The following is a 27,937-nucleotide window of genomic DNA, read 5'->3' on the forward strand; positions in this document are numbered from 1 at the left end:
GGAAGAAGCAGGAAGCTTTAATATGACCAGAAGTAATTTCACAAACAAAATCCATGTTTCTTTTACTGCAGCCTGATTGCATTCAAACACGGTGTGATATTTCAGTGTCCAAGAAGCAGTAAGCAAAGCATCAGTGATCAACAATAATGCTGATTCAGAGTCAGATGTGAGTTTAAAAAAAAGCATAAATGATCAAACAAAGGAATTATTTCAAAGAGGATTTGTAAGGGAAAGGGCTTTGAATGTTAAGATATTCCACATTCTCACACTGATGTTTCCCTTTGAAAAGAAGATCTAAACTTTTAAAACCAAAAGGTGCTTTTCAGAGAAGATAAACAGAGTGGGGGGAGAGGAGATGCAGGGGATAAACTAAAATAATTGCAACATTTCTGAAGGACTTGAGTCTGTTTTTTTGTACAAGCAATGAAGAAGTGTTGACCTGTTGACGCTGGATAGCCCAGAAGCAATGAGTTCTCGGCTGAACAAATTAAGAAGAACCTGCCAAGCCTTCTGAAACCACTGTGGCTCTGGGTTGATTGTTCAAGAAGGGAGTGGGGTGCTGAGTCTGGGCCTGTCAGGAGCGCAGTGCTGTCATGTCCAGAATGAACTGGGCTTGGAAATTCAGCAAGCGAACTTTTTTGCTGCTGACTGTCTCGTGGAGGAGTGAGAGCAGGGCAGAGGGCGTACTGGAGCGCAGGTGAGTAACAGYGACGACAGTAACCAGATACCGAGCTCTGCAGCTCGTCAATATAAAGGATTAGCTTATCAGTCCCATTTCATACCAGATCTTGTCTCAGGCAGGAATAACTAAGCATTTTTCTGCTGGCCATGTATAACGGTTACTGAAACTTCTGGAATAGAGAGCGACTGGAGAGAGAGGGAGTTTTGCCTTCTCGGTTTGAATCTAATATGCAAACACTCCATCATCTCTGTGTCCCGTGTAGCTGCCTGTCAGGAGTTTGTCTTATATGTGCCTTTGCCACTATGTAAATCACCACCAAGGGCATCTATCCCAAGCTTGCATTTACATTAGATACTCGCACTGTGATGTTAACTTTGAACAAATGTATCTGGGAAAACTCTTGCCTCGCTATTTCCCTTTTCGTTGCCGCTGAACATACACGTTGAAGCTGACAGGTAAGTTGTTTTGAAACCAGCTAGGCAAAGTAAAGATAAGAAAGATATGTCTTAACTGTGATGATGAAGATCATTCTTGTAGTGCAGGAGAGGAAGGGTGGTGTGTGAATGCTGGGGCTAGGTGTAAAGGCTGTGGTTACAAAGATATTTTCTGTCTGAGTGTCGTGCAGCAGAAACGTATAAAGTGCCTGCAGAGAGGGAAGCTGCTCTAGGGCAAAAGGTGAATATTAAACTTCTCTTTGCAATGACTTTAGGTATCGCTGCACTCGCAGCGACAAGTCCTCAGTGGTTATGTAGTAGTTTCTCCTTTTTAATTTTAATAAGTAAAAAACGGTCAGTTTGGAAAGTTTTTCTATGTCTTAAGTGAGAACCCTTTGGTAATGTAGGCTGCCCTAGGGAGGATGTCTATTCCATCAAAGCCAAATTTGCAGAACCTGAGGCGCTTTGAAGCACATGCTTCAAGGTGGTTTTTGCTGTGTGCCCTTGCCTGCTGGTGGTCCTTCAGCACTTGTGTGCAGAGTGCTGCTCGAACCAGAGGTTAGGGGACAGATCTCTGTAGTCCACATTTTGTGTGTATGGTACAGGCTTGGTGTCCCTGATGTGAATCACTTTCTCTAGATTTCGGAGGAGTCAGTATGTGACTGCCCAGAGGAGGGAAGCCCTCTACCCTGGGAAATGCTTCCATTTCATGAAAATGATGCCTGCTCAGCATGCCTGGCTTATTACTGCTTGCGGTGTGGATTTGCTGCTGTTCCCATGTCTCCTGATGGGATGGAGGGTGAGGGCAGAGAGGCAGGATCTGCAGCTCAGAGCTGGGCAGCAGGAGGACGACAACAGAGCAGACAAGTGTTTGGCTAAAGCTCTCTTCTAGTGTAGGAGCTGTGCTCGCCTATGGAGAGGTGCCCCAGGTGAGCGGGGGTTGGTAACTGYGGTGTGCGTGTTGCTCTTGCTTCTGTAAGGAAATACAGAACAAATCTTGGAACTGTGCATTTCCGACACCTGTTAAAGCAAGAATATATTTTAATCAAGCTTACGGCATGTCCAGGATGCGCTTTGTGCTCCGGGGAAAAGGCCCTCCAGCAGTAGCTGCTCCAGATGGCAAATAGCTTTCAGCCCCGTAACTCTCCCTTCGTAGCTTGCTCTCGTCTGATGTGGCCAGACAGGGTAGCGCAGGGCGTAACCACAGGATGTAGACAGGTTGCTTTGTGCTACTGGAAGGCAAATGCTCTGAAATTCAAATCTTTAACTCTGGACAGGTCTGCTATTAACCAAGAGAAACATCTTCCATGTCAGCCTGCTTCAAGGCTGCTGGGCAAGTTGCAGCCGACTGTCAGGGTATGTCTGGTCCTGTTAGGTTTAGCAAGGCCCTGAAAGGGAGGGAAGATGCGGTGAACCAGCTAGTCTGGGATTTGTTGCTCACTGACTACCGCTTCCAGGAAGAAGACATAATTGGCACAAGGGATCCCAATGTATAAAAGCAGTTTTAACCTCTTTTTGCAAGTAGCAGGTGTTACGATGACTTGAATGATGGAGCTGTGCTGCTGATCAGCAGGGCTGGTAGGGATTCGGGCCCTGTCGTGGTCTGCACAGGTAGTCTGAAGAGCTCCCATTTCTGTGCTCCCAGTCCAGTTTTTTTCTTCTAAGACAAATCATGTTGCAGGGAGTCTCAAGAACTTTATGCACATCTCGGTGCCTGAAACTTTGCCTCTGGGTAGTGCTGGCAAGCGCAGGGGTGTCTGTAGGCAGAACCGAGCCCCTTTTAACATCACCTTCCCCCCATTTTGCTCATCACTGAAGTGGTTCCTGAGCTCTGCATGATGTCAGATCCGTGCTGGGTGTGTGATCTCAGTGCATGCCTGTAAGGAAGGGACTTACCCCTTCATGGGCTTAGAAGCTACTTTTATTTATTCAGACGTCTTCGAATGTCTTGTAGTAAGTCACAGGCTTCCTTGCAGGGTGCGTGGGGGGGTCCTTACCTCTCCTCTGAAGCCACAGGGCCTTGAGCCACGGGATGGCTCACAGCAGTGATACTCTTGGCCTGCAGAGATTGGGCCCTGCTCGCCAGCATGTATAGCTGTGGGGAGCGTGTTTTCACCGTGCTCCCATATCCAGAGCACAGAAATGCCGCGCAGTTTGCTCCATGATGTGGCGAGTGACTCATAACCAGCCTTCAGCCCTCAATGTGTGGGTTTCTAACCCTTTTCCTCCAAGCCCAGCGTCTTGAAATCTGCTTGCCAAAACATCCTTTTCTGTGTTCTCAAGGGGCTGATCCCCCTGCCTGTCACGCTGGTTGTCTGCTGTGACCAAACGTGGCTGATCCACGGTCTCTGCTAGGGCCCTGGGGAGAAGGGGGGGGTTGCGATTTTGTTTAAGGATAGTAACTGCCGTTCTATGGCCCGAAAGGGGCTGATGTCCCAGGTGATGCAGAAAAGGAGGCACAGAGCAGTAATGCGGTTTCCTCAGTCCTGGTGTTCTCCCAGGCCCTTGGGGCCCTGTTTTATCTGTGCTTTGTCTTGCTCAGGCTCGTGAATAATGGAGGAGATGGGGCCTGCCGTAACCTAATCTAGCTCTGCTCTCCAGTATCCCCTGTTGAGGGGGAGACTTGGCCACCATCCTGTCCTCACCAAGCCCTGCTCCTTGGCAGGGATCAGGTGTCAAACCGGAGCTGTGCCAGGGCAGGGTGACAGCTGGACGCGGCAGGGAGGGTGGCAGGTACCTCAAGTGGGTCAGTCCCCCTGCCCAGCCCTCGGACCTCTTCCATGCTTGGTGCTCACCTCTGGTCTGACCTGTAGGAAACAGTCCTCCTTGGACCCCTGGACCAGGTGCATGCCTAGAAATGCACATCTGTACATACATCTGTGTGCATGTGCAGCTACATCTGGGCGTACCTCTCTCCACTCCCACACATCCACTCCTCAAAACAGCCCTTGCACCTGGGGAAAATGGGAGCAGTTTTTCACTCTTGAGTTTGTTCCAAGGAAAACAAACTTTTTGGCCCCTTTTAAGCCACCCCTATGTATTCCCAGATTCCTCTCTCTTTCCCAGCCAGAAAAATTAATTCGGTGAGCAAAAAGCAAGAGAGAGAGCCAGGCCTCAGGGCAGAGGGAGGTTTGGAAGTGGCTCCCAACATTGGGGACCTGGCTGTGCCATGGCCTTTGCAGGGGGGCTGATGGAGGGATCTTTTCCTGGCACCCAATGCAGCATTTGGGTTTCCTTGCTGGGGCCAGGATAGACTAAGGCGACGCTTTGCTTTGGGGGACGCGCTGGGAGAGAGAGAGGACCCAGGATCTCTGCAGGTGGAGAAGGGCCGTGCCCCACGGGATGAGGGGCACGAGGGCTGCATCCCGGCTGTGACGTCCTCTCCGGGTTCCACAGGGCTCACTGACTTGCCTGGAGAGGGCCAAATCCTGCCCTAGATGTGCACCCTGAGGTCATTACCCCCTGGGGTCTTCCAAAAGGGATCCACCAAGCTTTTCCCAGGCCCTGCTTTTTCCTCCCTCTGGTGTCTCTGCAGCCCAGGGGGATGGTGGTAGCAGCGAGTGGTGCCTCKCAGCCCTTCAGCATGCCCAGCCTTTTTCAGGGCTGGGAAAAGGGAACAAAAAATCTCCTGCCAGCACCTTGGCATTTGCTCCTCCCTACCCCACCCCGGTAGCCAAGGCCCCTAACATCTGCAGGCCGCAAGCTGAAAACCCCTGAAACGAAGCCTTGTCCGGACTTGTCCCGACTTGGCTGCTGGGGTTCGGCCAGTTTGGCCCCATCTCTGCCTCTCCCAGCTCTGCGGTGAGAGCTTTCTCGTGGCGTCATCCAGCGACGCGCAGGCTCAGGCTGCTCCTCGCTGGGCTGGGAGTCCCAGCAGGGATCGTGCCTGGCCAGCAAAGCTAACGCCCCCCTAGCCCCCGTCTGCCGTGGCGCGGGGTCGGGGCGCTTGGCCAYGAGGAGCTGACCTGCTTCCCTAGGCTGCAACGCTCCGAGAAGCAGATCCATGGGCACTTCCCAAAATTGCTGTCTGCTGCCCCTTAAATCTACCTAGCGGCTCTGCTGTGGTCCTGCGGGCGCCTTGGGGGCCTTCCCTCTGCTCATTGTGCAGGAGAGCAGGGATAGTCTGACATTTGGGGACGAAAGGGGGGTTCTGGTGGTTCCAGCGCAGTGCCATGGTGGTGCCACCCTTGCATTAACAGCCCTACATTCCCCAAAGGGTGCGTTTCTACAGCAGGGCTGCGCCAAGGCGCCCGGCCGCCTTTGCCCTTGCGCCCGCGCATGCCCCAGCAGCAAGTGCAAGCGCCAGGGCTGCGATAGGCACCGTGTCTCTGCCTCCTCCCCTCCCTTTCCTTCCTGCGTGGGCAGGAAGGACCCACCCCCAGCTCCTTCCTGCGCAGGGATCAGGATCGCAGGGTGTCCTGCAGCTGCTGCTTATCGCTTCGACAGGCCTCGCATGCCAGCCTCTCCCCACCGAGCCTGGCATCGCTTCTTGCCATGTGCCATCAAACGGCCAATCCCTGCCGCGTCTCTGGGCTTGCCCTGTCCCCTCTGCGGCTTCCTCCTGGCCCTCCTGTCTTCTTCCAACCTTTGCCTGGGTGCAAAGGCTGGAAGCTCATTTGTCACTACTCTGAGGCAGAAACGGGATCTCTGCCGTGCTTCCTGTGACCGGATGGGACAGAGGGACTAGGATCCCACGAAAAGAAGAGCAGATTAGAGGAATTCAAGGATTTAAAATAAGACAGCTTGGAAAAGAGAAAGGCTGCGGAGCTAGGAGCCCGTAAACGTGTTTTGCTCTGGTACCTAGCGCTGCAGGTTTATCACCTGYGTCCTGCCCTGCCTTATTTTTCTGCACCTCCCGTTGTCCTCGCGACTGCATCCGAGACCCATGGTTCAACCTGAACCGAAAGCGTTCTGCGCCTGCTGAGCACGTCACCTGGGCCGGCGCTGGGGCCCCAGTCTGTGCCGCCTGGAAGACTTTGAGGCTGATTTTTAGGCAAAGGAGCCTGAAAAAAAGAAGTCRGGGCCCTATCGAAGGTAGGATGGGTCTGGGCCGGCCAAGAGAGGAGGAAAATGGGAGCGTATTTCCGTGTGGATAAATGGGCAGCACAGGAAGGGAGAGGAGGACCGGTGCTGGATGGTGGGAAGGATCTGTCCCTCTCATCAAATGCTACAGATGAATTGCCAGTTGGGAGGAGATAGGTCATTCGGAGATGTGCGCGGCTCTGAGCTGGGTGCGCTACAGCTGTTGTTTATTGCTGATACGCAGCGGCTTATTAGGCAATTTGTTGGGGATGCTCTGGCCGTCCGGGCTGCGAAGCGGGGCTTGCTGCAGCTGCACAGAGCCCTCTCTTTTCCGCTGCGGGTCTGAAAGAGGGAAGTGGTGGCTGCAATGTTGCCRGGGTAAAAGCGAGATTTGCAGGATGCAGGAACTAGGAGCAAACTGGGCCCCAGGAAGGGCCCCGCAAAGCCGGTTTGGCTGTGGGGCAGAAGGGGTTCGTCCTGTCTCTGCTGGGGCTACGATGCCCAATGGTGGCAGTGAGGAACTGGGGCGTACGGGAAAACCTTTGGTGCACCCCTGGTTTGGGGCTGGGGGAGCGTTAGCTCCTGGTCGGAGCAGCAGGTTGGGTTCCCAGTCCAGGGAGCTCTCCCAGGCTTGTGCCCCAGCTGGGGACCCCAGGAGGGTTATAATCCTGGCTCCCGACAGCCATCGGAGTTTCTGCTCGCTCAGTGCAAGGGCTGGAAAATAAACGGCAGCAAAAAAGATGCAACAGCTACGTATCCCCAGGCTCCTGGCTCAGTGCATAGTATATTTTGATCTCAGTGGGATGTGAAGGACCAGATTTGCAAGGGAGTTCAGGGTGCTGGTGGCCAGGCGAGAGCTCTGGGGGGGTGTGCTCCTGCCTGAGGGTCTGGAAATGCCCTGGGGCTCATGATGAAGGAGGTGGATGGTGGATTCTGGGGACGGGATGCTGCCAGCATCTGGTTCGGGGGTTAGAGGGAGGCTGAGACTGCCTAACTCCAGCAGCAGGACTGGGGCTCGGGGCTGCCAGCCCTTTGCCCCATCCTACCTGGGGTGGCCTGGCTGTCCCCAGCCCAGCTGGCCCAGCAAGCTCTCCCCGGTGTGGGGCAGAGGACGACGGCGGACGCTCCTCCTCTGCAGGAGAGGGCTCGGGGTGGGGCTTGCCGAGCGAGAAACCGGAGCCCGGCCGGTCTCGGGAAGCCGCTGGGGCTGAGCACCCTGGTGAGACGGCGAGGCTCCCCGGCCCCAGCGAGCTGTGCACCGGGCCACCACGTGCCACGTAAGTCTCTGCCGTCTTGGTGGGCACGTCCGGAGTGTCGCGTGGGCGTGAGCCGTCTTGCTCGGTGGCATGGGAAGGTGCTGCTCGGGAAGGGGGTGCCCCTGAGCCAGGGAACGCCTGGGGACCTGGTGGGGGGGGTGGGGAGAGGGCAGTGTCGTGGGCTGCCAAAAAAGGGGTGTCCCCAGGCCATCAGCTGCAGGGACCCAAGTCAGACCCAAGTGTCCCTTTATCAAGCTGCCCATCGAGGCCCCTCCACCTCTTTGCGTGACTGGAGCTGTGGGAAACGGGTGTATTGACCCAAAAGCTTTGACTCCCCATGTCCTGTGATGGGCAGATGTGGCTTTTTCGCTCCTTCCTAACTGTGGGATGACCCTTTGAGCAGGGAGTCACGCGGAGAGCGGGGCAGGATGCTGGGCCGGCTCTGCACGAGCCTGCTCCACGCTGGGACCCAGGACCGCTCTGTCCCCAGTGGCCATGATTTGCGTGGCCAGGAAATGGCGCTGCCTTGATTTTTCCATTTCCTCTGCTTGAGCAAGCAGCAGTTTCTGGTACTGGGCTGCGCCGTGACTGTGTCTCTCTGCCGGGATCCCCCCGGGGACCTCACTGGCTCAGGGAGCTTTGGAGAAAGGGGGAATTTGTGGTGAGGGGCACTGATCCACAGCTTGGGAGACTTGGCCCTGGTACCGCTGGGCAACACACAGCCTTTTCCCGTGCCTCAGTTTCCCCCGGTGCAGACGGGCACCGCTGATGGTAGGGAAGGTGAGGCCCGGCTGCCCCGTCCTCCCAACAAATGCTCTCACTGCTGTCAGTGCGACCGGCCCAACCTCTCCCTCATCCTGGAGGAAGCGCCTGGGAGCTGCCTGCGGCTCTGCACGCAGGGGAGGCATCCGGCCCTTCCTCGCAACCCTCGCGGGAGCTTTGCAGCAAGCGTGGCACTGGGGGGAAGGCTTGCCACGAATGTCACCTTTTCCAGGAAAGCTGAGCCCGCTTGAGTGCTCCAGCTTGTCTCCCCTCCCTGGAGCTCAGACTGGCTCCTCTTCACTTAACCTGGTGTTTGGGAAGAGGAAAGCACCCCTGGCACGGCAGCAGTGCGATGCTCACTGCCCCGCGTGCCGCTGGGCCTGCGCTACTGGTGCCAGGGCTGCCCACAGCAGGACGGTGGAGGGTGCTCATGCCGGAGGGTGGCCATCAGCCACCATAACGGAATGGTCCTGCCATGGCTGCGCTGTTTTGGGACCAAAGTGTCCCAGGAGCTCTGCAGGCAGTGCTGCATGGTGGGTACAGACAGGCTGCACCAGAGGGCATGGTGGGCTGAGCCCTGAGACTGTGGTCATTAGCACTGTATGATGGATGGGCTCTGTCACCCCTGGGGAATGGCTCATTATCCAAGAAATCCTTTCCATCTGGGATGGAGATCTCCAGGGCTCCTGTCAATCCTCTGGGGTTTGGGAAACCTCCAGATGTTTTTATTTAGCAACATGAAATTACATTTAGCAACATGAAATTACATTTTCAGCCCATCCCTTTGCTAGGGTTTGGTCTGTCCCTGGTGCAGGGATGATCCCAAACAGGTCATACTCAAGCCTGTGACGAGAAATGAAAGCGAGGCCACGTATTTCCCTGTTCTCTTTCCCCTCCGTTATGGGATTGAGTCACCGCTGCTGCGGTCGCAGAGCCCATTTGGCCTGGGAGTCTCCTAACTAAACGAAGCAGCGCGTTTTGCTCCAGGCAAGCCGCTCTCGGCAGCCAGCAGCTCCCAGCCGCTCCTGGCCACGTGCCAAATGTCCCTGTGACAGCACAGCTCTCAGGGACTTCCCGCGCTGCACCAAGCTGCAGGGAAGGATGCATGAGCCAAAGGCACGAGGGGAAGAAACGGGGAAGGGATGCTCTGTGGAGATGCCCCGAGCACGACGGGGCGCGAATCCGGTGCTGCATTGTGGGTGTGCCACGAGGGTGACGTGCCCGTGACGCGCTGCAGCGTCGCCCCTGGTTGTGCCGATCTAGCTGGGCCACTTCTTTTTCCCATGGAGACAAAATTGCTCGGGGTAAACAGTGCCTTGGTGCACAAAGGCCTGATTAGGGGGCCAATTACCGGGCAGTGTCTGTTACCTATTGTTCTCTGTTAAACCTTCAAAGCAGGGAAATGCCAGAGCAGTGAGGAGCTGTGCTAGCAGCGGGATCGGAGGGGGTCACGTTTCCTGCAGGCTCCCCTCTGCCCCAGTGCTCCCGTTCCCCTGACAAAAACGTTGCTTGTGAGGAGCTGGGGGTTGCTTAGCAGCACCTTGTTTTCCATCCAGGACCAGCTCCCTGGCAGCCAAACCTCCTCTGATCAGCCAGAAAACCCCTTGGCTGCACAGAGTATAAATCCGAGAAAACCCAGTGAGTGGCGATGCGCCAAGCCTCGCCGTTCCCAGCTCGCTCCGTGGCATCAGCACCAAGCCAGTGACATGCTTAGAGCTGCTCTTGAGCAACCTGCTTTGAACATGGTGGTTTGGGCTCAGGATATCCTGGGTTTGATTTTGAGCACCTCTGAGAGCTCATTGCCACCCCGAGTGCTTTGAAGTAATTGGAGAGTTCAGCTTGCTCCCAGATGCTATGCCAGCATGGTGGTACCCATGTTCCCTTCCTTGGTATCTACTGAGTTCAAGCTTCCGAGATTTAGCTCTTGGTTGAGACAGGTCTTGCTAGCTCCATGGCTCAGCCAAACCCTGGTGGGAGCTGAATCGGGTGAGAAAATGTGCTCAGTCTTTTTAGACCAGTCTCTGGAGGAAGTGAAGCTTATGTGGTCATGCTCTTCGTCTGCCTCGCTTCCTCAATAACCTGAAGCCTTGGCTGATGTCAGCTGAGTCTGCCCGAGGGATGAGCTCCCAAGGACATGACCTAAGGGATGGGAGTGCAGGAGAGGGACACAGTGCCCTGCTCAGACAGAGGCTGCTGCAGGAACATAACCCTTTGTGGACACCAGAGACTCCACTTGGGTAGCACTCCCAAAAGCGCAGGAAAAGGTGAAACTTTTGCAGACACCAATTCAAACAGCTGTGAGCCATAAACCCCCAGGAAACCAGGCAGGCTCAGAGAGTAGTTTCATGTGTTTTAGTTGCTTATCAGCGTAACGAGTGACATTTCTGTGTGACGTCTGTGTGGCAAGGATGTCTCTGGCTGCAGAGGTGAGCCTTCCTGTGCCCGCTCCTAGGGCCATGTGTTCGGATATTAATGACCCCCCCAGGGTTTCTGGGCAGGCAAATGGACAGGTTTTTCTTCTTGAAATTATGAGGGTCTGACGCATACTCTGGGGTGAGGATGTGGGAACAGGTGGTGCTGCCCTAGCCTTCAAGTTTTGAGGAATGCAGGTGGGCTGGGAGCATCTGCTACACGGCAGCAGGGTTGGGCAAGTCACTGGGTGCCTGAAGCTGCTCGTTTTCTGCTTTGAAGGCATTTTTTTTCCCTGTCAGTGCTTTGAATGAGGCTTAAAATTCCCTGGGGAGTTTATGCAGTAACGTATTTAAGAAGTCCCAAGTGAAGCCTGGCCTTTGTCGGGGCACTGGGTACAGACTGCTGGGGAATGTCCGAGCTCCCCAGCCTCCACTTTCCCTACTTTGCTGGAAATAATTGGGAGGCTCCGAAATGAGCCTGGAAGCTTTCTCAGCTTTTTATTAAACAGCCTGGGAGAGCTCTTCCTTCACATGTTTACATTCAAAGACGCTTTGACCCAAACAAGCCAAAGTGCTGTAAGCAATTCGGATACACATGCCACGTCTGCCCTGCGGGGCCAGGTACCTGCTTGCTCTCCAGTTACCCGGTCTCCCATGGCAGTCTCAGCCACACTTGTAATGGAAAAACCCCAGGCTAACACAGGAGCCTTTTAGCCTCCTGCCACACCTCTGCTACAGGAAAAAATATCTCAAGGGCAATGATAGCTCCTTGGAGGTGACACCTCCCCCTGGGAATGGCTTTCTTGTCCTACAAAGCAAGGGACATGGCTGGGCTGGGAGAGAGTGTGGCCATCGGGGCCCTGCTGATGCTTACAGCCACCGTGGCCGTGGGTGCAGGTGGGGTTGATTTTGTGCCTGGCGCTGATTTTTGCTGGCCAGCACTGGGGAGGGGGGGGGAATCCTGCCTGCCCAAAGGGGATGGTGTCCAGGTGCCTCCTAATCCCCACATGTGTGTGCACCCCTGGGTGCTCTGGGCTGGGGGACCAACCCTGGGGTTGCATCCAGGTGCCCTTCTGGTGTCGTGTCTGGTTTTCGGCAGGCTGCGCTGCGCCCTGACGTGCCACTTCCTCCCACAGGCCCCAGCACGCTGGCCCGGTGCTATGCGATGCTCCCCGAAGCGCTTCGTCACGGCTGCCCTTGCAGCCTCCTTCCTCCTCCTCCTCTTCCTCCTCATGGGCAGCTGGTGGGGGCAGAGCCTGAAGGATCCCCTGGAGGTGAGTCTCTGCACCAGTGTGTCCTGCTGGGGCGTCCTCTGTCCGCTGGGGCATCCTTTGTCCCCATGGGAACCTGTGCTCAGCCTCCCAACCCCACATGGATACCAACCCCCAGCACTGCTCCCTCCCCTGCCCCACATTATCCCCAAGCCCCAGCTCTGCCCACTCCCCTCCCTAGGGTTGCCTGCCCCAGTCTGGGAGCCAGGAGGGCAGGATGGGGGTTCCCCCGCACTCCCTGGTCCCCTCTTTGCCCCATGCAGATGGCATGTCTGTTAGGCCCTAGGGTCTGACCTGGCTGTCTGTGGTTCCTGTCCAGGTGGAGCTTAGGGGCCTGGCCCCAGGTGTGGTCCTGCAGGCGCTGCAGCAAGACAGGGTTCTGCGTGCCCTCCGGGACCTGGGCAACCTCTCTGCACCTCTCAATGTCTCCTACCATCTACTTGCCGGCTCCCCACCCTCCAACAAGAGTGAGTGGCTTTGGGCCCTGGACTGGGCAGGGCTCTGGGTTCATCTGTCCCAGCAAGGACCTGCCCCATTAGCTGCTATTGCTGGGGTGGGGAGGGGTCTGCTGCTGACATTTTTGGGCTTGGGGACCTGCCCATACCTGGTGGCCTGCGTGTCTCCATGCTTCTGTGCATGGCTCCTGCCTCCCCGCAGCCAGTCTTGGCTGCTCTGCACAGGGAGATGGAGGCATGGAGGGAAGTCAGTCTGCCCCGCAGCCTGGTCTGTGCTTCTGTGCCCTGGGTCCAGGGTGGCCGCAGCTGTTTCAGGTTTCCCAGCTCTCTACAGCGAGGGTGGCTGACGCCCCATCTCACTGGGGCTGTGTTTCCTGCTCTCTAGTGGGGAGGTGGAGATGGTGGGGCTGTACCACCAGGATGACCACACAGCATGGTAGTTGTGGGTCAAGCTCTTGGACAGATGCGTGAAAAGCAATTCCAAGGTGCACACACCTTGAAAAGGAGTTTAGGGCAGCCCCACGTGATCCCATGCCTAAACTGGTGGTCAGACAGGTGCAAAGCGCTGCACGGACCCACAGAGAGAGAAGCCACAGCAAATCTGAGCAGATGCAGTCATGACCCAGCCATGGGGACGGCAGAAATATGCCTCTTCCTGGGCTGGTTGCACCTCCGCGAGGTTCAGAGAGGGCTGGGATATTCAGCATGCTCCTGGGAAGTGCAGCTATGCTGCAAAGCCATCCCTTGCCCCATGGACCATCTCTGCCTGGGCTGCACTGTTCCTTCCCCAAGTTTTGCATTTTTAGGCTGCTTTTCCCAAGTTTTTTCTTCTTCAGAGGAACCCCTGACCTCCTGCAGTGTCCTGTCCCCACCTTTTGGTCCAGAGTCTTGGGCATTTCCTGAGATGCTGATGGCTTTGGCTTCAGTAAGGACCTGCCAGACTTGGACATGTGCCCAGAAATGGCATTAACTGTGCATGGTGGCCATGCAGAGAGCTTTCTGGAGCCCCCTCCTTGTGGCTTGCAGGGCAAGCTCATCTTGATGCATCCCAGGTCATCCCTCAGCTCACTAATCCCTTCTCTTCGCCTTGCAGAGTTCCTGGCAGTGGGACTGGCGTCAGTGCGGCGGCCACGTGGCTACTACCTGCAGGCCACATTGCAGTCCATCTTTGAGCAGTCGACGGAGGAAGAGCTGCAGGAGATGGTGGTGGTGGTGCACCTGGCCGACACAGACCCGGGCTGGAACGCCCAAGTGGCTGCTGACATTGCCCACAGGTTCACTCACCACCTCCTCCTGGGCCAGCTCCTGCTTATCCATGCTCCCCATGAGTTTTACCCCACTCTGGATGGCCTAAAGAGGAACTACAATGACCCGGAAGAGCGGGTAAGGTTCAGGTCCAAGCAGAACGTGGATTATGCGTTCCTCCTCGCCTTTGCTGCCAACCTTTCCACCTACTACCTGATGATTGAGGATGATGTGCAGTGCTCCAAGTCCTTCCTCACAGCCATCCGCAAGGCACTGGCCTCCTGGGAAGGCTCCAACTGGGTCACCCTCGAATTCTCCAAGCTGGGCTACATTGGCAAGCTCTACCACTCCAGTGACCTTCCCCGCCTGGCTCGCTTCCTCCTCCTCTTCTACCAGGAGATGCCATGCGACTGGCTGCTGAGCCACTTTCGCCTCCTGCTCACCCAGAAGGATGTCATCCGCTTCAAGCCCTCCCTTTTCCAGCACATGGGCTTCTACTCTTCCTTCCAGGGCACCATCAACCGGCTGGAGGACGACGACTTTGAGGCCGATGCCTTGGACCTGCCAGACAACCCCCCAGCAGCTTTGTTCACTGACATAGCAGTCTTTGAGAACTATGAGCCCCTCAAGGCTTACAGCACAGCAGAGGGGTATTTTTGGGGGAAAGCCCCGGTGGATGGCAGCATCTTTTGCATTGTCTTTGAGCAGCCGGCCCGCATCACCCGCATCCGCGTGCGCACAGGCTCCATTGAGCGCCGGGGTGACTTCTTGCACGCAGGGATGCTGGAGCTGGGCTGGCGGCGGCAGGCCGATGGCCGGGACTGCTCTGTCTACACTCCTGCGGGCATCTTCAAAAAGGGGGTCTTTGAGCGTCAGGGGCTGGAGAAGGGGGTGCCTGACCCTGTCGAGTGCGTGAGGATACGGGTGACCCAGGGCCAGAGTGAGTGGCTTATCATCCAGAGCATTGACATCTGGACAGTGTCAAGCACCTGATGGGGTGTGACCAGCATCCGAGGTGGCCGAGCCTTTGCAAGGACTTTGCACTATTTTAAGAGGATCTTTATTTTTCTCAGTCCCTTTTTTGATGGGGAATTAAATTATTCAGGCCTTTTGCTGACGCTGCCTCCTGCCTCTGGAGAGATCTGGGGGGCAGCCGTGGGATCTGCTTTCCACTTGGGGCAGGGATGCTCAGCAGGGTGGTGGATGGGGTTAGGAGGAGACCTCACCATGCTAGGCCAGCCTGGAGGATACTCCAGCAAGTGGCACCTGGCCCCAGGCGGTCAGGTACAAACATGGGGCAGCAGTCCCTACAGTCCAACAATACGGGGAGAGCGGTCTGTGTGTCCTGATGGTGGTCGTGCTGCCTGTGTCCGGCCTACTAGTGTCCAGCCTCCCCACTAGATCCCTCCTGGCCCCTGCAAACACCCTTCAAGGCACCTCTTTTGGCCCCAGGGTGCTCCAGACCCAGACTTTCCCCCACCTCTCAGGCCCCACTGATGGCCTCTGGGCAGACTCCAGAGCTCCCTAACCCCCTTCAAGTTCTGGGTGTCTCCAGGAAATCTGAGGGCACACAGAGGGGTGTGTGGGGTGGAGCACAGGCAGCCAGACACCTGGGTCCCTTGGGGAGTTTGGGGAGTAGTCTTGTTTCAGACTGGATAGTAGAAAAAAATAATCTTCACTGGGAGGATGGTGCATGGGACAGGGCTACTCAGCTAATTAACTGAGAAACAGATTAACCAGGCAGCAGTGTGTTCTACAACCTCTCCATCCCACCCCCATCTGAATTTTCTAACCCGCCAACCTGTGATTTCTACCCCTGTTATTTTCCTCTTTTATGCCCTTCCTATTTTCAAGCTGTTCCTGGAGGGCCAAAGGGCCAATGGAAAGTCTGGGGGTGCTGCTCACTCAATCCCTCTCCCTTCTGGGATCAGGGACCCAGGTGTCCAGGCACTGCACAGACCCCCTCAGGGCTGGGAGCAGGACACCCAACCCTGGTGATTAGTGGTCTCAGGGGTGATTGGAGGAGCACTGGCCACCAGAGGGACCCAGCCCACTGGCTCAGTCCCTGCCCAACAGCCACAATAGTTCTCACCTGTCACTTGCAGATGAGAACAATCACTCAGTTTTCAACATACAAGGTGTAATTCTGATCTCCTGTTCAGCCTTCTTGTGACACAGCTTGTAGTAATTTTCCCGTGTGCTATGCAGTACTACTTGGGGGCCAGTGTTTTAAGCCCGACTCTCCTGGAGCAAGACGATTGCACTCTAGGCACAAACAGGCACAAATCAGTGCCAAGAGACCCATGGACCAAGCCTTGCTGGCCTCCTGCAGTGCCAAAGCACCTGAGTGCTGTAAGCACAGCTCAGTCCTGAAGTATTGCATGAACTTGCTCTATGGGCACTAGAAGGCAGTGTGGAGAGCAGCAGCTCAGTGCTGTGGACTCCAGTCCTGGAGTGATGGGCATCTGCCTGAAAAAAGCCAGCCATGTAATATATGTCTGCGTTTAATATAGAGATGCTATGTGATAAACTCAGCACCTTCCTTACATTATAAATATTCTCAGTGGGATCAATATATACACTGCAGAATCACTTCATTTTCCTCCGCACAGCCCAAGTACAGTCAGAGCTCTGTTTTCTTTATATTTTTGAGAAGCACAAGTGTGGCCTTTCCAGGGCCCCGAGACCCAGTCAGCAAGCATATCTGATACTCCAGTAAAGCCATTGTCCCAGTTCTCTTTGACGCAAATGCCACTGAACCCACGGTGACAGTGTCAAGGGGTATTAAGGTGGGTACAAATGAAACACTTTCTCCCCAGTATGTTATTTATCCACTGCCAAACCAGAAAAAACAGAAATCTAAAATGTAAATCACCCTGTTTACCTGTTGGTCTCTTACTTGTGAATGTACTAATCAGTTTTGTGATGTCTACCTACACAGAACAAGGCTGCTATCTCAGTTATGCTGGTGTAAGTCTGGAGAGATTCCACTGAAGACAACAGAAATCCTCTAGATTTACACCAGAGTAAGGATAAGCAGCAGCGGACCACTGGCAGGGCTCCCTGCCTCTTCCTTCCAGTGCAGCGCACTCATCTCAGCAGAACAGTGCCTGATTAACATCAGTGCCAGCTAAAGAAGGAGGCCTCTTCATCCTGGAGCAGCACCTTTTAGAGAAGGCATCTGTGGCAAGTGTAATGGAGGCAATGACCGACTTCCAGGGAGCAGCAGCATGCAGTTACACCAGAAGGCCTAGGCTTGTAGTTTGTGGTAGGATGTTGGGTCCCAGAACTGCACAGCAAGAAGAACGGCTCTGATCCAAAGCAAATCCACCTCCTAGTGCTGGAGGCAGGCAAGTCATAACTTTGTTCCCGCATACCTACTTTTTTTTTTTTTTTTGCTCCCTAAACAGGACTGGACAAGTGCAACTCCTCCAAATGCTTTCTCTGAGACCACAGAAGTGCCACGAAGGGCAAACACACTACTGGAGGGCTCCAGGTTTCAGCAGACTATCATATGACAGCACAGTAGCAGAGGATGGGCTGAGAGAAGCCACATAGTGAAACTAATTTTATCCCACAGAAGCCAGGAGCGGACTTGGCCAACTTACAGTACTTTATACCGAGACCCCATCTCTAATGGAGGGAAAGGGGGAGGCGATGATGGAGACTTCAGTCCCACCAAGCAGCGCCTGCGGGGCCAAGCCGAGCACAGTGCACTGGAGCTGCAGTCCCCACGCAAGTCAGCTCATTAACCAGCGCAGCAGCACTGCGTACAACCGTTTACATGCAGGCATGGGGCCAATGGTCAGTGCAGATCTCAGTGAGCAAAGGTTAAGGAGCCTCTGGGCTGAGATGTAAAAGGCAGGGGGACAAAACCAGAACCAAGCACTTTGGTCTGCCCTTCCATATGAAGACTGTAGTATCAGAGAGGGTTAGAGCTTTCAGTCAAACACCACGGATGTCCTGAAGGATGGCCTACTGTCCACCTCTACCAACTGAGCTACCCTGTCTCTTGGGAAGTGGTGCTGTGTAGCTGCTCGTCTAGCTCAGCATCTTGTGGCGGTCAAAAACGGTCTTCCTCTGCTCCTGCACCTGGCGCTTCCAGCGCTGCTGGGCTCCCTCCACCCTCTCCAGCACTGTGTTGGCTCTGGCACCAGATGGGGTGGGGACTGTGGCCAAGGAGCGAGCATCCTGCAATGCAAAGAAACAGGATGAAAAAGGGTCAAAAAGCAAGGCATGCCCATTGCAAACACAGATGGCTCATCTCGGGGAGGAATTTCTACAAAAGGAGCAATTCTAGGCTTGAGCTGTCTGGACAAAGAACCTGATTTTCAGAGGTCCTTGACACCAGCTCCCCAGCTCTGACTAGAAAGGCTGCTCTTGGGAACCCCAACAGCAAAATCACAGGCCCCAAAGAGTAAGTCCCTATAAGAGGAGCTGCCCCAAGCCTAAACCTCTGCAGGAGACCAACAGCCAGGAATCTGCAAGGGAGCACACTCAAAGTGAAATGCATCACTCCTCTGAATTGGGCCAATACTTTCAGTTGTGCTCAATATACTAATTTACAGCAGCTGCTGATCTGTGTCTCAGAGATGGTGCTGCAGCACATTTGTTCAACTTGGCTGTTGAGACTGCTCCAACCAACCATATTTATACTGCAGTTATGTCAGAAGGCCCTTTGGATGGGGGCCTGTTGTGCACGAAAATACACAAAACTAAAGGCAAACACAAGACCTATCCCAAGGAGTTTGCAGTCCAGTGTGTTGGAGTAACATAAATCTTACCTAATATCGGGGATCTACTGTGTGCATGCAGATCTAAACCCGAATTATTCCTGTTACATCCAGTGGAGCAAAACCACACTTTTAGAATACAGTTCATCTCATCCTGCAAGACCTCCTTTTTTCAGCAGAGGGAGGTAATGGATAAGATACGTGCTTTGAAGCAGCTACTCCTCACGTCAAACGAATATGAAAGAATCAGGGCAAACAGTGACTCCTGATTTACAACACAGTATAAACAGGACAGTCTGAACTAGTGCCTCATCTCAGAGACTGGGGAAGGAGGGTGTCTCTAAGCATTGCAGCTTCCCTTCTCACAGTGTGACTGAGCAGCTGGTTTAGAGCTTAATCACTAGAGAGGCTGTGCACACAGCAATCACAGGCCTTGGGGCGGTGAGAAGATGATGATGACAGTTGTCTTTCACATTGCTCTCTGTGGACAGCCAACACCCCAGTCCTACCAAGAAATCCCTTTCAACCACTCACAGGCTTCACATCACACAGACACCCCCTGTGCTAGCCAGTGCGACTGCAGGTGAACTGCATCCTTCTGAGGGATGAGCAGATTACCCTGTGCTGCCCCATTGCTTGGGCACCATCTAGTATATTTGCAGAATCATCCAGTGGGTTTAGAGTGAAGCTCTGCAAAGATGTTCCTATCTTTCTTCTCCAGGAAAGGAGAAGGGATTCTTTACAGAAGTGAAGCTGGTTCACAATGGGAGGAAGCATTCAACAGCTCTGCCAGCAAAGAGCAGCAAGACACCAAAACAACACCCCAGGATCTCTAAGTAAGAAGATGTCCATGGTGCCGTGTCCAAAGCACAGACCATCTCAAATGGAGCAGCAGCAGGCAGGATCCAGATCCTAGGAGAGACTGGGGCTTTGCTAGGGGAAAGTCGCTGCCTTCTTCATTGACACAGCCTTTCAGTGATATGTCAGTGGGCCAGAGCTGGCTCTGCATTACAACCTTGGCAAAGGTGCAGCTATGAAGGTGATCTCAGTTAATTGATATCTAGCTGTGTTTTTCATCAAGTTTATTTTTGGAAGCAGAATAAGGATGTTGTAAACAGCCACAATTCTCATACAGAAAGGCCCTGTCGACTCCAGCCTGCTGTCCTGCCTCAGTGCAGGGACATGAGTCAAGGACAACCTTCTTAATGGAGACAGGTGACTGAAATGGCAAAAGCTTACAGCTTTGGGACAGCATGGAGGTAATCAGAACAGCAGTCTTGTGACAGACATGGCAGAAAAGAGGCTCTTTGCATCCTCTCCTGCCTAAATCAAAGCAACAGTCAGGGTCCTCCTTGGTATCTTCACTCCCACAGAATGAAGCACTCTGAAGGCAGTGCCCATGGTTAACCCAGACTGAGTCCCAAGGTCCAAATATTATAAAAGAGCTGTTTTACAGAGAAAGACGCACTTGGCTTTCTCAAAAGGACAGGCTGAACGGCTTTCCTTCAGGATACTAGAGCTAACACCCCATGAGCACACTCCTGGACATAGCCTTCCACAACGAGCAATGACAGCAGACAGCTGAGATTCAACTCAGCTATCCACAGGGCAGGATGAAGCCTGTTGCACTGCTCTGAGCACAACCGGACAGTCATGGCTTGTCTCCTGTGGAGTTGCTGCTCTGCATTTTTCCCTGCCTTGACTCTCCTGGGAGTCAGAGACCAAGACTGACACCTTTTACTGGTGTCCATACTAAGGAACTGCTAGGAAAGGCCTCCGCAAGAGTCTCCCAGCAGCTGCTGGCCTGGAGGTGGCAGTCAGGGAGATGCTTGAGCGCAGCCCAGGGGCTCTATCAAGTGAAGGAGCTCAGCTCCAGAAGAGAGCTCTGCCTAGCACTGCACCCTGCTCAAAGACCAGCTCCAAACTGAGAAACCCACAGGAAAAGCCATGTCCTAAGTCCACACATTCCACTAAGGAGCAGCAAGTCTTAGAAACAGCCCTTGCATTCCTCAAACAGAGCATGGGCCACAGCTGGAATTAGTGTGAGAGCTAATCATTGCGTGTGCAGCCACTCCACTCCTCCACCGTTACTGCACGCTAGCCATCACCTCTGCCTCCAACACTTCATCCACATCTCAGCCTCCCATATTTCCCTATAAGAAAAGGGAATCCTCAGGGGAAAAAGAAACAAGATTTACAAGTCAGAGCACTCTTGTTCTGAAAGTCCCCTTGGAGTCACACCCGATCACTCCTCTTGGAGCACTGTCTCTCTCCCAAAGGGAAGGATACTGGAACTGCATGGATTTCATGCACCGAGAAATCTGTCCTCCTCAAAAATCTATGAGAGGGAGACCGGCTCTCCCTTTGCTGCTAGATCCTAAACTTCTTGCCCTAGATGCAATGAGGCAGTGTCCCCAAAAGAGCTGGGATCTGAGTGCAAATTCTGCTCTTGGGAAAAGCACAAGAAACAAGGGCCTGGATACAGTAGGGTCTAACCCCAATGCAGGGACCAGCAACAGCTCAAAGTCTGCTCTTTTAAGCAGCTAGAAGAGAGGCCAGTCCCATGCTTCAGCAAACAATTAAACCCATCCTTCCCTGGAATCTCACCACCAATGACTATACACTACACAAACAGGAGCCATGTGACTTTTGGTTTCATCCACACTGTGACATACCAGTCAAGGCCACGCTGTAAAAAACCACCCTCTGCCCCAACCCTGCTAGAGGCTCAGAGGACAGGTCTCATCTTGTGCTCTTTGAATTTTTCCTTGTGCTTCAGCATGTCCTAGCACAGATTTGAGTCTAAAGGTTCACTGTGGTAAGTCTCCAAAAAGCAAAAGTGCCAGTCCCACGCTGGACTAGGGGACAAGCACAGGGACACTGTGTTCCCTTGTCAGCCATTCCCTCGTGACTCTGCTGTCATCCCACCTCGCTGTCTCTACCATGACTGCAGCCACCCATTTCAGCCGACATGTTCCAGCAGCACAGGCTCACCTCATTCTCCTCCTCATTGTGCAGGGGCTGGGTGTAGGCATCTGGCTTCCTGATCAGAGGGTCCACGAGCACAAGGAAAGCCATGTAAAGCAGCAGTGCCCCCACCACAGACAAGTAAATGATGATAATCACCTGCAGTTAAGGACAGCATGGTGGGAAAGGATTCAGAAGTACAGACAAGAAGCACCACAGAGGCCCCAGAACCACCAGGAAGCTCCTCTCATGGCTGCCTCTGATGTTTGATCTCTTCCCCCATTCTAGCTTTCCTTACCAGAAAGTCTCTTGCCTCTTCTTGCAGGAAGGCTGATGCGAGGCACTGAGAAAAAGTGCCATCATTGCATAAACCATGCTGATCTTAGCACTGTGCCAATTTAGGACATGTGCTGCCAGTGAAACGAGACCAACAAGACAGGTCCCCAGAGTCATCTGGCACTGTTACACACCCTCAGCAAGGTCACTGGGCTCCCGTGCAGCATGCTGTGCACTGCCAGGAGTTCTCTTGACTCAGAGGTGGTACCCCTGGCACTAATGCTGTGTGCTACTTGTGCTAGTTTTATTTTCCCTTTTTGGGCTCTTCTCCAGGAACCCATCCAGTCTAGCTCTGCCTGGGATGGCTTGGCACTGCTGGGAGAAGGATCCAGCCAGAGAGAGAGGACCCACAGTTACCTTGATGGTGGTGGTGCTGCGCTCTTCGTACTTGCATTCACACAGCAAGCAGTAGGCCTCCACATCATTCCCTGGCACCGGCATTGGCTCCACAACATGCAGGCAGTTGCTACAATAGAAAGAAGCTAGAGTCAGTGTCGGGACAGGGCGAAACCAGTGCTCTGTGGAAGGGTGCTGGGGTTGACTCTTTTCTCTGTGCCTCAGCTTTCCCGTCTATACTATCTGGCTGATAATACTGATCTGGTTTTGAACGTTACCCTCACAGCTCAACTAGCTCAAAGTTCCTGGGACAGATAGTGTCAAAGGGCCCTTTCTGGGATCTTCTGCAGGGATCAAGTCCAGGTGAAAGGGACTGGAGAGTCATCCTATAATCTGCTAAGAGCTCATGGCCTTAAAAAAAAATAAAAAAAATCACATCTCCCAGATTCCTGAATCTCTGTTCTAAAAGCGCCCCTCACCTGGGTGGAGTGTCATCTGTTGAAATGGCTTTCTCTGCAAAGAGCTGGCATGCAATGGCAGTGAATTACCTCCTCAACACAGGCTTGAATCTCTGGAGTGTCAGCCTTCGTGGACCAACCCCCAGGCTTCCACAAAAGACTCACCAGTCCTTCTGCGACACATTCTTGTTGTAAATGTGCCCGCTGATGTTCCGGTATGGGGGACAGATGCACTTGCAGCGGATGTCCTCCGAGCTCTGCAGAGGCAAGAGAAGACAACATTAGTAAAGGAACATGTGGATACAATTCTGCAGCCCTCACCCAGGGCTGCGCGAGAAGGCAAAACATTTCCTAAAAGACAGATAACTTCATGTCATGTCTCTTCCTTCTACTGTGCTTCTTTCACATCAATAGTTTCAAAGTTTTAAAATATCTTGAGCACCTCTGCTCCAGAGACCAGGTACTCTTCAAACAAATTTTTTAAGTGCAAACTCTGAAACACAACAGAAGTCAGGGTGGAGACCAATGTCATGCATATTCATAGCTCTATACAGTATAAATACACATGCACTGATCTGTTAAACACTGATTATCTTTACAAACTTCCATAGAAAAACAGTCGTTTCTCTGCCATTTTTGTTTCTGTTGTATTGCACCCACAGCTCAGTGCCTGTCTCAGAAGCTATTCACTCACCTTGCTGGCTTGTGCTGGAAGAGAAAGGATGCAGCACAGCAGTGCCACCAGCAGCAAGGAGTTTGCACACTTCAAGGTGCACTGGGCAAACATCATGAGGGCCTGAGGAAACAAAAATTCACATCCAGGAGAGAGAAGCTGAATGCAACCAGAATGAGTTATAGTTTGAGCTTTCTCTTCTGACCCACTTGCCTCTATTTTACCCAGGAAATAGAAGCATCCCTGTATCAAAGCCAAAGCTGATCAGAAGCTCCTGGAAATACTCCACACAGATCCTGAAAGACATGCTTGCCCAAAGAGCTTCCACCATCTAAATAGCCATGGATGTCCTTCACAGCCCTACAGCCATGCACCCAAACCACCACAGTCCTGCAAAGAATATTGATGGCTTCCTTGCAATTTGACTTCTGCAGCTACACATAACCCCCTGTATAACCCTTACTGTGACGGAGCCCTTCAACTGATATTTTGCCACTGGGGATTTTGCCTAGTAAAAGATACAGGACTGGGAAAACCAAAGACTGAGAGCGAGCTAAGGAAGTACAATGGGGTCTCATTGCTGTGCAATATGATAAATATTAAGTCATTCATCTTCCAGTGGCCAAAATTTTGCTTCTCAGTGGATCAGCACATTTTCCTCTCGCTTGAGAGGAACTATGGCAAAGAGGTGGAATATTTACCAATTCCTGAACTTCCTTTACCACAGGGTACCTGTTTAGTGAAGTCCTAATTATTCTGCTATTGCAAGTTGTAAGCTTGGTGAAACTGTTATGTTGTTTTTGCTACACAGGCATAAACAAAGTTGTTACCAAGATGTGTGTTTGCACAAATCAAAGGGAATAGGAGTTCATTATCTTTCCCATAAAAGGCAAAGTTAGTCCTAAAAAAGACTCATGTTTCAACCCTGGCATGCCTGGAGACAAAAGGCACAGAAGGTATCATGCCACCTTGGGGATAGTTCCAAAAAGCCACTTCAGCAGAGGTTTCTTATTCAGGCAAGGTAATTTACAGTTTCATTAATCAGCTCCATATGGCACACACAATCCCACAGCTAACTCTAGGTACTTATATTCTATTAGCTAACATAATTCCATTAGTATTTATATCACAAGGATATTACATCATCCTTTTCTTTATCTTATTTCAATATTTTAAAATTAAAGTAACTAATTCTTCATAGATTTAATGGATTACAGCCACCAAGTTCCTCTTCTTTAACTAAACAACAAAAGACACTTTTGTCAAATTGACCTGCCAAAAATGTCAAAATGCATTCCAGATCTATCAGCTTACCACGTCACAGGATTTATTAAACCCTACTCCCCAACTAGCAAAAACCAGGCACTATCCCATGAAAGGTGAATCATCTTTCCCATACAAATTCTGTCATCAATATAATTTAACAGGTCTTGGACTTACAGAATCAAATTGTCCCTCAGTGATTTTGACTTCACTACAGCCAGCAAGTCTCCTCACAGAGTAATTCCACAATTAACGGGCATTATATTACCACTTAAATATCTAGAATTGGTCTAAACGTTTCAATCTATTCTAAACTGCACAATTCCTTAAGTTTGTATGTCAGTACTGCAACAACAATGATAATAGCAATTCCTCCATCAATGCTTCTTTCTTTAGAGAGACCCTCCTGGTACATCAGCATCATGATTCTAGCTCTTCTTCAAAAATTTTGGTTAACGTATGATGTATCTGAGTTGCATAGTTACCATTTCCTATCACATAGAAATGTTTTTGGACTACTACCTGTTTGAATTTATAATCCAACAAGGGAACATATATCTAGAGTTTAGTGGTAGCCTGTTAAACTAAATTCAGATGATCAGAACAAGTCTTCACTGTCTTTTTTAATACGAACAGGGAAAATATGTGATGTACTATAATATGTTTACCAGGAGAGAAAAAAAAAAAAGCATAGAGACTGAGTCCACCCATAACACACTGCAAGACATTACAGCCACATAAATGACAACGTACGCACAGTTCTTTCCGAGTTCAAGGGATGCATTCAAAGAGGCACTTGCACACGTGCCTTGCAGCTATTGTCCTCCAGATAATCATCCAAGCTTACAGAGGCTGGCTCTCTAAAAGCATCCATATCTGGACCAAACACCAGCAACGCTTTGAATGACAAGGAGAGGGACTCAAACACGGGAAATATCTCCGAGTCGTGACTGAGAAGCACGGCAGCTCCCCGACACCTAACTGCCCCCCCCCCCCCCGAGGCAGCCCTCGGCACATCTGCAAGCATCCGTCCTGGGTCTCCTCCCGGAGGGAGCAAGCCCAATAAACTCTTCATGTTCCGCATCATCTGGGAGCCCTTCTGAAGTCTAAATCTGCAACGGCTCCAAGGCGTCACCCACCGCCTCCCCACCCCGGGGCTTTTGCGCGCATCCGTGCTCTCACCGCCACTGCGACGAACCGATTTATCTACTTTATCCGGGCTTCGTGCCAGAAGCAGGCCCCTCCGCCAGGAGCGAGGCTTTTCCCGGCGGCGACCCCGCGATCCCCGCCAAGGGGCCACGGACGCTGCCCGCCGCGGGGGTTTCCACAGCGCGGCCCGCCCCGGCTGCGGGGCCGCCGAGCCAGCCTGCCGGGATGCTCCGGTAACCGAGGCCGGGGCAGCTGCCACCACACGGGCCGCAAGCCGCGGCCACCGGAGGCCCCCCCTCCACCCAACCGACCACCGGGCCCCCCCCCCCAACCCTCGCCCGCCCTGAGGGAGGGACATCCCGGGGGAGCGGAGGAGAGCAGGGGCCCGGCCCGGCCCGGCCCGGCCCGGCCCGGCCTCCCCCTCAGGCCGCCCCGCGCGCAGCCGTTACCGGCCCTACCTGCCGCGCGACGCCGGCGCGCGAACCTCGCCCCCCGCCCCCGACCCGGCTCGCCCCCCCCGCTCCCAGCCCCTGCGCTCCCATTGGTTGCAGAGGGTGACGTCTCGCGACAGGCAGTGCCGGTGGCCAATCAGAAGGCAGATCGCCCCGCAGCGGCCTGAGGAGAAGGCCCGCCCCCGCGGCGGCCCTCAGCCGTGAGGGGACGGTGTGGCGGGAGGGCGCCGCCGGGCGCTGCCGCCCCTGGGGTCCCCTAAGGCGGCCCGGGCGCGGGGCAGCTCCCGCTCCAGGCGGCCTGGGGAGGGGGACGGAGCCGAGCGGAGCCCCGAGAAAGCTTGGATCTCCCTCAGAGCTGCGCCCTCTCCTTTGCGACCTGTCCCCCTCCGCTGCCGTTGCTCCCTTCGCGTCAGAGGCGTCGCTGCCTGTGTTCGTCTGCATGAGGAGAACCCAGGCCCCAGCGGGGCCCGTGTTTTGAGCATCCCTGTTTTGGCTGTTGTGTGATTGTAAATTATATTCAGACTCCTCTAGCTCAAAGGCTGTGGCTCTGCAATCAATCTTTTACGTTAGAAACCAGTGACCTGGTTTTGCTGCTTTATTGTGCTGAGAAGGATGTTGTGCTTTTCCAAGGCCGTGAGATCTTCCATTTGCTCCAAGAGAACATTTCTGAGATCTTCTGGCTCTAGTAGTATCTTGATTTTGCCCCATTTTCCTTGACCACACTCTTACTTTGGGTTTGTGAATAACATTGGCCTTGGTGTTGCTATGGGTCTAAGGGTCTTTGGAGCTAGCACAGCACAAAGCTGTCTTCATGGATAGCAAGTCTCCTGTAGAAGGCCTGTCACTGAGATTTAAGGCACTGAGTAAATAYATCTTACCTTCAATTCAAATTGTTCTCTGCTTAGATTGGAGTGATCTGATCCTGTGGAAGTTCTCTGGGAAGTTCTAGTCTTTAGCTGGATGATCAGATTACTTCTCAGTTCATTCTGGTTTATCTGAGCTCTAGGTTTGTGGCACTGGCTGCTCTTGCTCATGAAATCAAGATCTATTTCTCCTTTGGATAAAGAGTTTCCATTGGTGGAAGAAGAAAAAAAGACCCTAAACTCTGGTTTAACATCTTAAAACTCTGTGCCCTGCTGCTAGTGACTGAAGCAACTGTACCTTGCTTGTGGTGGGCTGGGGGAAGATTAAGTATTATGAACCATGTCTGTCCAGTGAACGAACTGCTCTGTACAGCACTGCAGCCACATCCAGCCTTGGTGTTAGGAATTTGTCTGCAGTGAATGCCATGTGGAGCCCCACTAGCCTTAATGGGAAGGATGTTTCCAGCTTTCTGGCAGAGTTCACTTTTTGATGAAAATAAAAATGAGAAAACTAAAGTGAGATGTATTCAGCCAGAAATAAGCATAAATTGGAGGAAAATATCTGTCTGGCATAGGTGATTTTAACTTGGTGGGAGGAAGCTTTGCTCATGTAAGTAAATTCTCTTCTTGTGGTGACTGCCAGCCCTTAAAATACCTCTCAGAGCACCATGCATCTAGATGATCAACCTTTCAGTTGAAAACGATACACATGTGCCTGTTAGTACAGCACTATGGCTACTACTTACAATGGCCTCAGTAGTGCCTGGACCTTGGTGTGGGAATTACTGATATAAAAGAATTTTCTTACCCCATTACTATGATGTGTAAAATTCTGAGCCTTCCATGGCTGCACTCCCCTCGCACTCAATTGGAGTCTGTTAGAGGATGGTCATGGTCTAAGCCAGCTGGAGTAAGTGATAGTATCCAAGGAAATATTCCATGAGAATAATCCTAGGTATTAGATGCACAAGGGACTTCTAATTCCTTCCTCTTACTCCCATGTTGCAGACTGGAAGAACTGCTTCGTATGAACTCACTGTTCTTACTTCAGAACAGAACCTTAGGCCTGGTTGTGGGTTGCTGTCAATGTTGTGAAATGACGAGGTTCTTACAAGCTTAAAAGCCCTGTGGTCATCTGGCTTTTATGTTACCAACTTTCTCAGCAAACT

General features: G+C 52.8%; 2 protein-coding genes across 7 annotated transcripts; one reads left to right on the forward strand and one right to left on the reverse strand.

The window, feature by feature from the left end:
- Window positions 1–71: 71 nt before the first annotated feature.
- LOC112965061 (alpha-1,6-mannosyl-glycoprotein 4-beta-N-acetylglucosaminyltransferase-like) lies at window positions 72–14,655 on the forward strand. Of its 5 annotated transcripts, XM_026063743.1 has the most exons (6): window positions 72–166; window positions 422–697; window positions 1,756–2,045; window positions 11,667–11,841; window positions 12,158–12,305; window positions 13,387–14,655. In XM_026063743.1, the coding sequence occupies exons 3-6, from the start codon at window positions 2,029–2,031 to the stop codon at window positions 14,529–14,531; spliced, it is 1,485 nt and encodes a 494-aa protein (XP_025919528.1). In that variant the 5' UTR covers window positions 72–166; window positions 422–697; window positions 1,756–2,028; the 3' UTR covers window positions 14,532–14,655. The 5 variants fall into 5 exon arrangements, with proteins under 5 accessions (XP_025919528.1, XP_025919530.1, XP_025919529.1 ...); XM_026063745.1 differs by having other exon boundaries at window positions 72–697; window positions 11,704–11,841; XM_026063744.1 differs by lacking the exon at window positions 1,756–2,045 and having other exon boundaries at window positions 72–697; window positions 11,704–11,841.
- Window positions 14,656–14,976: 321 nt separating this feature from the next.
- TMEM9 (transmembrane protein 9) lies at window positions 14,977–25,942 on the reverse strand. Of its 2 annotated transcripts, XM_026063750.1 has the most exons (7): window positions 25,912–25,934; window positions 25,062–25,201; window positions 23,063–23,164; window positions 22,534–22,625; window positions 21,932–22,040; window positions 21,266–21,397; window positions 14,977–17,729 (listed from the first exon to the last, which is right to left on the reverse strand). In XM_026063750.1, the coding sequence occupies exons 2-7, from the start codon at window positions 25,086–25,088 to the stop codon at window positions 17,580–17,582; spliced, it is 612 nt and encodes a 203-aa protein (XP_025919535.1). In that variant the 5' UTR covers window positions 25,089–25,201; window positions 25,912–25,934; the 3' UTR covers window positions 14,977–17,579. The 2 variants fall into 2 exon arrangements, with proteins under 2 accessions (XP_025919535.1, XP_025919536.1); XM_026063751.1 differs by lacking the exon at window positions 25,062–25,201 and having other exon boundaries at window positions 25,912–25,942.
- Between the last annotated feature and the right edge of the window lie 1,995 nt (window positions 25,943–27,937).

Source organism: Apteryx rowi, unplaced genomic scaffold (assembly GCF_003343035.1).
Source record: "Apteryx rowi isolate R43461 unplaced genomic scaffold, aptRow1 scaffold_200, whole genome shotgun sequence".
NCBI classification, from domain to species: Eukaryota; Metazoa; Chordata; class Aves; order Apterygiformes; family Apterygidae; genus Apteryx; species Apteryx rowi.